Source organism: Muntiacus reevesi, chromosome 2 (genome assembly GCF_963930625.1).
Source record: "Muntiacus reevesi chromosome 2, mMunRee1.1, whole genome shotgun sequence".
Lineage (NCBI taxonomy): Eukaryota > Metazoa > Chordata > Mammalia > Artiodactyla > Cervidae > Muntiacus > Muntiacus reevesi.
The window spans coordinates 213,867,485-213,876,455 of record NC_089250.1 but is presented as its reverse complement, the minus strand read 5'-3'; the positions used below and the strand labels follow the sequence as shown (position 1 = coordinate 213,876,455).

Genomic DNA, 8,971 nt, shown 5'->3' with positions numbered 1-8,971 from the left:
CAATATAGACCTCCCCGAATTCTCCCCCCAAATAGCTAGGGCCATGGTTAGCTGGGTCTTGCCACTTTATTGACAACAAAGGTCCCAGGCTTTGCGGGGACTTACTGGGGGGTTTGACATTAAGCAGCCTCTGCGTTTGAGATGAGGGTGGATGAATGTGTACAGGGCTAGAGGTTGCTCAGTGCTGGGAACTTAGCCTCAGTCCAGGGCGCGGTTCTGCTCTTTGGAGTTACAGCTGGTCATGCACAGGTTGTAGAAGGAGTGGGGGTCAAAGGCTGTGCTTACCTCTTGCCAGCCCACCCAACCAGCAGCCTGTAGTTCACTGGGGTTCTTCGGAGCACCCCAGCAGTGAGGGTCCAACACCAGGACATAGGCTTCGGTTCCTGGGTCCAGGCATACTCCCAGCAAGGCCTTGGACTGGGCATCTGCATCCCCACCAACCATTACAGGCCCCCCGCCCCCCGCAAAGTGGGAATACAGCCTCTCCAGTTCCCCCTGAAGCCCTGCTCCACGGGGAACGTGATACAGCCGCCCTTGGGGCCCCCCAAAGTGGTCCAGGCAGAGGCTGGCTTCTACACAGCCAATCCAGCTCTGAGAGCCCCGGAACCCGGGGGGCTTGTCGCCCATGTCCTCCAGGGCCGCCTGCACTGCACCCAGTTCGGGTACGCTCACGGGCCGGCCCTCTGGCCATGAGAACAGCGTCTGCAGAGTGCGGTAGCCACATCCCCAGCCGCGGTCGTCCACTCCGTCGCAGCCGTAGTGGTAGTAGAGGTAGTGGCCCGAGAGGAGGGCCAGGCGGGTAGGGCCGTGGCTGGGCAGGGCCAGGCCCAGGTGGACGTCCTTCAGCAGCTCCAGGGCGGCGGGCGGGAACGGCGGTTGTTGGGCCAGGCAGATGCTTCCTCCAGGCAGCGCGGCGCGAACTCCAGGTTCCAGCGCTCCTTCTCCGCCCCAAGTCTAGGGCTGACCGCAGGCAACACGGGCGCAAGGGCCCCGGGATCGCTCGTTTGGCACCTGGTAGCAGCGCATGGCGCGATCGCGGCGGTGACGACCAAGCGAGTCCTCGGGTCTCCCACAATGCACCGCCGCGCCGGCACCGCCGGCTTCACTGCGCAGGCGTGAGCTCCTACTCGCGGGCGGGCCCTACCGGCTGCGGCGGGGAAGACAGTACGCTGCGCCCAGCATCCTCTCCCCAGTCTGAGTTTAGCACCGACCCCTTTATTCACTCCGCCCCAAAGGTTGGAGCATTCTGCCCGGACCCCGGCTCCCCAGTCGCGCACACTCCCGTGGCTGTTAACAGTTTATTGGCAGCCCAGAGGGCGAAGGCACCGCGGGGGAGGAGGCTTGGCCCGAGGCATGCAGAGGGCCGGGAGCCCCAGGGGAAAGTCGGGGGTGGGTGGGCAGGGTCTAGGGATTCTCCGTGTAATATCCCAGCCCGTAAATAAATAGTATATACAGCTGAGGGGCCAGGCGGAGCGGGCAGGGCAGGGGATGTGGGGGTCCCGCCTGGGTCACAGGTCTGAGCAGCGATCCTGCTTGCTGTAATGGTCAAACTGGTTCTTCCAGTGCACCATGTAGGAGCTCCAGCGATGGAACTCGGCCTTCCACTGGCGCTCCGCCTCGTCCAGCGTGTCTGCGGCCAGAGTGCCCGGCAAGTGGGTGGGGGGAGGACATGGGGAAGAACGGGAACGGACATGCGGGGGTTGGAGAGGGGGTAGCGAGAGTTCAGAGAAGACACGGAGAATGCAGGCGACCACGTGGGGTGGTGGAAAGAGGATCAGGAGAATATGCGAAAGACAAGACCAGAGGGCGGGTGAGGGTAGAGGCGGAGCCAGAGACGGATGGCGGGGAGGAGGAGGGAGAGGAAGATGACCGGAAGACAGGAGGACCGAAGGGATCAGAGGAGGAGGTCCGTGGGTTGGTGGGGAAAAGAGAAGAGACAGAAATGGTTGGCGTTTATAGCTCCACTAGGGGGTGCTATCTAGCCCCAGGGCCTCCCTCACCCCCAACACTGAGCTCAGGCTCCAGAGAATAATTTTATAAAAAAAAAAAAAAGAAAATTGACTTTTTCATTTCCATTTAAACAATGAAGGTGTGTGGGTCCCTGAGATGGGTCGTAGGTGTACCCACCCCCCGCCCCTCCTCCCGCCCTTCCCTGTCTAGTTTCAGTTTCTCGGTTTGAGGAGAGAGGGGGCGCTGGGTCGAAGATCCCTGAATGAGGCCCTTCCCCACGATCCGACCACTCTTTAGAGGAGGGGGTGGGGGGCCCTGAGGCCGGAGAGGGGAGAGGCCGTGGTCACAGCCGCAGGAGCCGGGAGAGGAGGAGAAAGAGGAGGAGAAGGAGGGGCAGGGGGAGGCCGGGCATGGGCCTCGGGGCCGTCTCCCCGTGGGCGGGGCCTGAGCAGGTGCAGGGGGCCTCGGAGGCTGGGGGGAGAAGAGAGGGGTTACACCCGGCCGGCTCCCAGTCCCCTCTCTCTCTTTCTCCATGCCCCTTTACGCCCCCTGCTCCCCCATTCCACCCAGCCCCTGCCCGCAGGCCCCGGCGTACCGGTGGCGCTGAGCAGTTTGGGCAGGAAGCGATTCCAGAAAGCGCAGGCCTGGGCCCGCAGCCCTCGCCGCACCTCTAGCGGCCGCAGATTCAGGCTCACGTACTGCTGCGCTCCCGCCGTGTACGGTGGCCACTGTGGGGCTTTGTGGTCCCGGGGGTCATTGGGGTCTCTGCGGAAGGAAAGGGGAGGCTCAGCCCCTAGGCCTGGGTAATGGAGATGGGGAGTAGGAGGGGGCAGCCTGCTTCCTGACCCCTGCCCTGCCCTCTTAGGCTCCAGGGAGATCCCATCCCCTCCCTCCCACCACCTCGTTAATCCTTTCTCTTTTCCAGCATCCTCTGTCCTCTGGGGTCTTTCCCTTCCTCCTGCCCTCCCTCTTTCTGTTGTTCCTATTCTTGTTCTTTGGTTTTTTTTTTTTTTTTTGGCTGCACTCTGCATGCAGTAGTTCCACACCCTCTGCTGTGGAAGCCGGAAGTTTTAACCACTGGACCATCAGGGAACTCCCCATTGTTTCTCTTCTTTACTCTCAATTATTTCTGCTCCATCTTTGTTTCTCCCATTTAAAAAATTGCTCTGATTTACTGAGCCCTTTCTTTATAACCAGGCCCAGTCATAGCTCTAGGAACATCATTACTTCTGCGGACACCCAGGTGATGGGGATATTTATGGTCCCCTTCTTCAGACAGCTAATAAAATCATCACCGGTCCAGCTGATCCAGTTCTACAGTCCATGCTCCAATCTGCTACAGTGATTCCTTTATCCCTCTGCTCTCTCCTTGGGTCATCAGGACCTTGCCTTCCTCCTCCCCTTCTCTTGGGGTCTCCTCCATCATTCTCTCTCTCCCTCTGTGTCTCCTTTGTGAACTTGCACTCTCTCTCTGGCCCTTTGTTTATGTGCCTGCTTATCTCCCCCCCTCTCTCTGTTTATCCCTGGCTCCTGGAGGCCCTCCTTCCCTCAGCACCGCTGACCCTGTGCGGGCGAAGTTGGCCCAGTATCTCATCAGTCGCTGGGCAAAGGTTCTCTCCTCGATGGTGTAGTTGAGCGAGGGTTCCAGGGGGAGCCCGAAGATGAACTCAATCTCGTAGCCATGGGGCACCCCCATCCAGAGGGGCCAGGAGAGCGTGGATGCACGGTGTTCAAAGATGTAGGCATAGACGCGAGCGCCCTGAGCGGCCAGTCGCCCAGCCAGCTGGGCCACGGGGCACACGACGTTGTGGTCACCCACCACATCACTCAAGGCCTCCCTCAGGCGTGCTGGGTCCTCAGGGTGCAGCCAGTCTGTGTAATGCAGGACCACAGCCTCGGCAGCCAGGTCACTTGCCTGGGGGACCCCGACCCGCACCCCGGCCAGGAACTGGGCCCGGCTGATGAGAGACTCGTTGTCTTTGCTGAAGCCTGGGGCCCCATAAACCAGAAAATAGGAGCCCTCATCCTTCACCACACCCACCAGCACCTGGGGGGACAGGATGGAGGGATGCGGGGGAGGGGAAGCACAGACAGACAGGCAGACAGAAACAGATGGACAAAAAGCCAGAGAGATGGAAGTTATAGACCCGGAACCAGGGAGGAAGAGAGAGGTTGGGGAAGGGAAAGAGAGAAAGAGAAAATATACCCACATTTCCTTTCCTCTCTGACCCTCTGACCACCCTGGGATGGAGCCCTCGGGGAACAGGAGGGGGCCATGGGGCCCAGAAGCCTGGGCCTTTGGGAGTGGGTCTGGAGCCACCCTCATGCCTGGGTCCCCAAGGGGAGGGGTGGGTGGGAGAACAGACCTAGATGAACCAGCTCCACCCACTCTAGCCACTAGTCACCTGCAGGCCATGGAAGTCTCCAGCATTGATGAGGGCCTCGGGTGTGTCACTGAGGAAGTCTCCGTCCACCACAGGCACGAAGGAGAAGCGGAAGACGCTTTCCTGAGGGAGCACGTGCCACTCATGGTCCACCAGATCCTGAGCTGGCCGCATTCGCAGGCAGGCCACCAGCTCTGTGTCATTGCCACCAGCCCCGCCCGGGGGACAGCCCACGAGGCGGGCCAGCAGTGTGGCCCTGCGGCGGGCCTCTCCTACGCCCACTGTGGCCCAGGGCCCATTGGGTGCCCCGCTCTGCAGCACGGCCCTGTGGAACAGGCCCCGGCTGGGTGGGGACAGCAGGTGCATGCCCACGGAGGCGGCACCTGCACTTTCCCCAAACAGAGTCACAGACGTTGGGTCCCCCCCGAAGGCTGCCACATTCTCCTGCACCCACTGCAGTGCCAGCCTCTGATCCAGGAGCCCCACATTGCCTGGGGCCTCCCGGCTCCCTGGCAGGGCCAAGAAGCCAAAGGCGCCCACCCGGTAGTTCATGGACACCAGCACAGTCCCCTCGGCCTGGGTCAGGAAGCGGCCATCGTACACGTCCAGGGAGGAGGCCCCGCTGTAGAAGCCACCCCCATAGATCCAGACGAGGACAGGGGTGGGGGACGAAGGCCGGGGGTATGGTGTCCACACGTTGAGGTAGAGGCAGTCCTCGCTCAGCTCACGGTTGGGGTTCCACATCTCGGTGCCCTCAAAGCCGGGGTACAAGGTGTCCACATATTGGTAGCAGACGCTTTGGAAGGCTGTGGCATTCAGCACCCCTGGCCAGGGCCGCTTGGGCTCCGGTGGCAGAAAGCGGCGGGGGCCCACAGGTGGCTCTGCGAAGGGGATGCCCAGAAAAGCAGAGACAGGGCCCCTGGGGGCCATTAGGCGGAGGCCCCGCAGCCGGCCCCCACGCACCATCACCAGCAGCTCTGGGTCCTCTGGGCCCTCGGCCTCTGCTCCTCCTCCCAGGAGGAAGAGGAGGAGGAGGAGCGGGGAAGCCAGGGAGGGCGCGTGCAGGGGACACCACGGGGGCCTCATGGCTGCCAGGGCAGGCAGGCGTCTGCTGGGAGAAAGAAAGGCAGAGGGTGAAGGCTCGAGGCTGCCAGGAGGAAGGAGATGATTAGGTAACACTCTTGCCCAGGGGTTATCACTGAGCTGCAGAGGAGGTGGGGCAGTTTGGCAGAGAGGAGGAGAGAATGGAGGGAGGGAGGAAGACAGGCAGAGGCAAGGACACAGAAGAAGCTAGAGGGGACAGAGATCGGGCACACGCGCGCGTGCACACACACACACACACACACACACACACACACACACACACACACACACAGACAGACAGATAAATGCAGGGAACGGAGACAGACCTGCCCAGCAATACCCTCCCCTGCGAGGCAGAACCCATTGCCCTCACCTCCTTCCCCCAGTGGAGCGCCTTGGACCCAGTGGAGGCACCACAACTACAGGCTGCAGGCCACCGACAGGGGCGGGGCCCTCACTGACGGGAGGCGCCCGATGGGGGAACTTGAGGTGGCGTGAAGGCGCAGCCTCTCCTGCAGTTGGCCAGGGCCGGGCCCTGGAGGGGTATGGGTTGGGCATTCACGGTGTGGGAGTCACAGGCCCCGGGGTACCCCAAATACTGCCTACTCCATACCCTGCCCCACCCAGCCCCGCCTCATCCACTGTCTGACACAGCGCACTGGTATCGGCGGGTGCCCGTCTACTGCGCACCCCGCTCGCCTAGCTTCAGACAACAGGCTCGCCAGCCCTGGCCCTCGGGACTCAAGTCCTCCATCCATCCGATGCTGCGGTGCACGCTGCCGCCGGCGGGGGGCAGTAGAGGCCGAGAAAAGGACGGCGCTCCCCGCCCCGAGTCCAGGAGCCGGGAAGTTGGGGCGGGGGTCTGGGGGCTCGCGGGCATTGCCGAGGGGTCTGAAGGGCGAACCGGGACGCCTGTATTCTCAAAGCTCCGGAGATCCCCGGCTGCAGGGGCAGGGGCGCTATTTTGGGGCAGCAGCTGCTGCGGTTCCGGCATCTCCAGCCAAGGGATCAAAATTCCCCGGGTCGGAACTCCCCCCCTCTCCCGCCGGTCACCCCTCACCCAGCCCTCGCCGTCCTGAGCTGGGTGGTGGTGATGGAGATTAACTAGGAAACCCGAGTGGGGCTAATTATAACTCGGGGCTTCCGCTAAGCCTCCCCTATCCCCAAAATAGAGACGGAGTCCCCGCGGGAGGGGGACGCCTGCGTCTGGGAGGGGGCTTCGGCTGGCGCTGCGCAGGGGCACTGGGGTCGCGGGATCCCGGAGGACCCAGCCGCGCTCCAGGAACCTGCGCAGCTCAGATTCCGCCCCCAAGCTGGGGGCATCTTCCGGGGGGCTCCGGATTTGGGAGAGAGCAGGGGCAGCGGCGGTCGGGGGTCCCCACAGGAATACGGGAGCAGTGGCGGCGGCGGGCCCTGCGGGCTGCCGTCTCCCGCGCGGGCAACCGTAAGTATGCGGCAGCGGCGGCGAGGGAAGAGTTAAGGATGAGTGTGGGGCGGTGGGGGGCGTCGCTGGGCAGGCCCCGGGGCGCGGGGGGCGTCCCGTTTGGGGGCCTGAGTCCCTCGGGGAGCTCACCGTACCCGGGCCGCGGGATGGACCTCTGCCCGGAGTGGTGGTGGTGGGGGTCCCGGGTGGGGCGGGAGACTCACCTGAGGCGGCCGGGCCGGGCCGGGCCGGGCCACGCCGGGAGCTGGAGGCGGCCGATGTTCCCCGGCGCAGGCTGAGCCGACTCTGACAGCCGCCGCCTCCGGCCCCCCGCACACACCCCCTCCGGGCCGCTCGGCGCCCCCGCCCGCCCCCGCCCCTTGTCTCCGCCCCCGCCCCTCCCCGCCTCCCCCGGCTGCCACCTCCCCTCCCTCTCCCTCCCTCCGAGCCCAGACCCAGAGACCCCGGGGCCCAGACGGACACCAGTGACAGACGACGACAGACGACAGACACGCGCTGACAGACACGACCGAAAGAGCCTCAGCGGCGGAGCAGACACCCACAGGGACAGGCAGACGGACAGAAGAAGCCCGCGGAGACAGACACGTGCGGACGGCCTCCTGCAGTGACAGCCGGAGACAAACGCAGTGACCGACACTCACGGATGGACGGACACACTTGGAGAAGTCAGGGCTGGGGGCCAAATAAATGAGCATCCCTGGCCGCGACAGCGCAGGGGTGGTGTGGGAGGACCAGCACGCGAAAACTTGGCTGACGACCCTCTCAGGGGGCCGGGTGACACTAGTGGAGGAAACGTGACACCTGTGGGAATGAGGCTGTGAACAGGAGAGCAGAACAGGATAGGAAGTGGACCCCCGAAGAGGGAGGAGACCCCTCGTGGGAGGGAGAGGTGACCCCGGGACGCCCGACAAGGAAGGCCAATGTGGTGGCACGCGAAGAGGCTGCGGGGCGAGGCAGCATTACGCCGCCGCCGCAGTGGAAACTTCCGGAACCCCCGCGGGTGGGTTCGCGCCGGTTCCCTGACGGGTGACCTCGGACTTTCGTCACGAGGGTCCGCTCGGGGCATGACATCACCAGGCCAGGCTCTCATTGGTCGCCGCAGCCAGCAGGTGGGAGCGGCCTGGCCCCGAGCGCCCCTAGCCGGGTCGGAGGGGCTGGGCTGCACAGACCACCCGCCCCCCTCCCCCAACCCAGGTCCCGCCCTACAGGGAGTCACCCATGGGGACGGTGCGGCCACGGCGGCGTCCCCGCGCCCGAGGTGAGGTGGAAAAAGTGGGCAGCGGTGTGCTCACGCGAGCGCGCCGCACGTAAGCCCCTTCCTCTCCTGGGACCGCGGGCTCAGCAGCCCGCTCACTGCGTGGGAGAAAGGCCGGCGCGGGCGAGCTTTGGGGTGAGCGTGCGCGTCCGCGCGCGCGCGGCGGTGCGGGGCGCTGCGTGGGGTGGGCGCGCGCGCGGACGCGCACGCTCACTTGGCCGCCGAGCTCTCCTCAGCGCCGTAAGTGGCCGTCAGCCGTCACTAGGGGCCGGGGGGGGGGGCGGGGCAGGGCGCGGGTCTCGGGGTCTCGCGAGGACCGCGGGAATCCAGAGCCGTGCCCCGCCCGGGGCCGCTGGTTCACGGCTCTCCAAGCTGGGCGGCCCCCAATCTGCCCGCCCATCACGCGGGAACAAACACCGGCCCTTGCTAGCGCGGGACGGGCGCTGGGTCCACGTTCCGCTTGCGGGAGGCGGCCGCCAGGTGGCGCGGAATGCAGCCGCTCCGGCCTCGGAAACTGGAGGCCTTTGAGGGTGGTGTGGGTGCCGCTCCGGAACCGTCTGTGCCACGCGGGCGCGTCACTTCTCTAGTCATGAGGTCCTAGGCTGGAACACGGAGATAAGGGAGTGAAGCACAGCTTATAGCCTGGGGGTGTGAACTAGTGATAGCCTAGAAAGTGAAAAGACAAAGGGCGTGTTCTCAGAGTTGACTGCTTTCTCTTGCCCACTTGGGGGGCAGTACCTGTGGGGTAATCCATGGCCGGTAAGGCCAAGGCAGGTTGTGGAGCTTTCTGAAGCCAATCAGAACTTAATTTTTGGGGGAGGGGGTGGAATATGGACGGTCAGCCAGTAGGAGAGG

General features: G+C 64.3%; 2 protein-coding genes across 5 annotated transcripts; both read right to left on the bottom strand.

The window, feature by feature from the left end:
• Window positions 1-10: 10 nt before the first annotated feature.
• On the bottom strand, window positions 11-767 carry UFSP1 (UFM1 specific peptidase 1). Its single transcript, XM_065924911.1, has one exon. It carries the CDS (start codon window positions 625-627, stop codon window positions 199-201), a length of 429 nt encoding a protein of 142 aa, XP_065780983.1. The 5' UTR covers window positions 628-767; the 3' UTR covers window positions 11-198.
• Window positions 768-801: 34 nt separating this feature from the next.
• On the bottom strand, window positions 802-7,126 carry ACHE (acetylcholinesterase (Yt blood group)). 4 transcript variants are annotated; one of them, XM_065924909.1, is made up of 6 exons: window positions 7,065-7,120; window positions 5,791-5,952; window positions 4,356-5,445; window positions 3,513-3,997; window positions 2,546-2,715; window positions 802-1,630 (listed from the first exon to the last, which is right to left on the bottom strand). In XM_065924909.1, exons 3-6 carry the CDS (start codon window positions 5,418-5,420, stop codon window positions 1,509-1,511), a joined length of 1,842 nt encoding a protein of 613 aa, XP_065780981.1. In that variant the 5' UTR covers window positions 5,421-5,445; window positions 5,791-5,952; window positions 7,065-7,120; the 3' UTR covers window positions 802-1,508. The 4 variants fall into 4 exon arrangements, with proteins under 4 accessions (XP_065780981.1, XP_065780978.1, XP_065780977.1 ...); XM_065924906.1 differs by lacking the exon at window positions 5,791-5,952 and having other exon boundaries at window positions 4,356-5,442; window positions 7,065-7,126; XM_065924905.1 differs by lacking the exon at window positions 7,065-7,120 and having other exon boundaries at window positions 4,356-5,442; window positions 5,791-5,905.
• Between the last annotated feature and the right edge of the window lie 1,845 nt (window positions 7,127-8,971).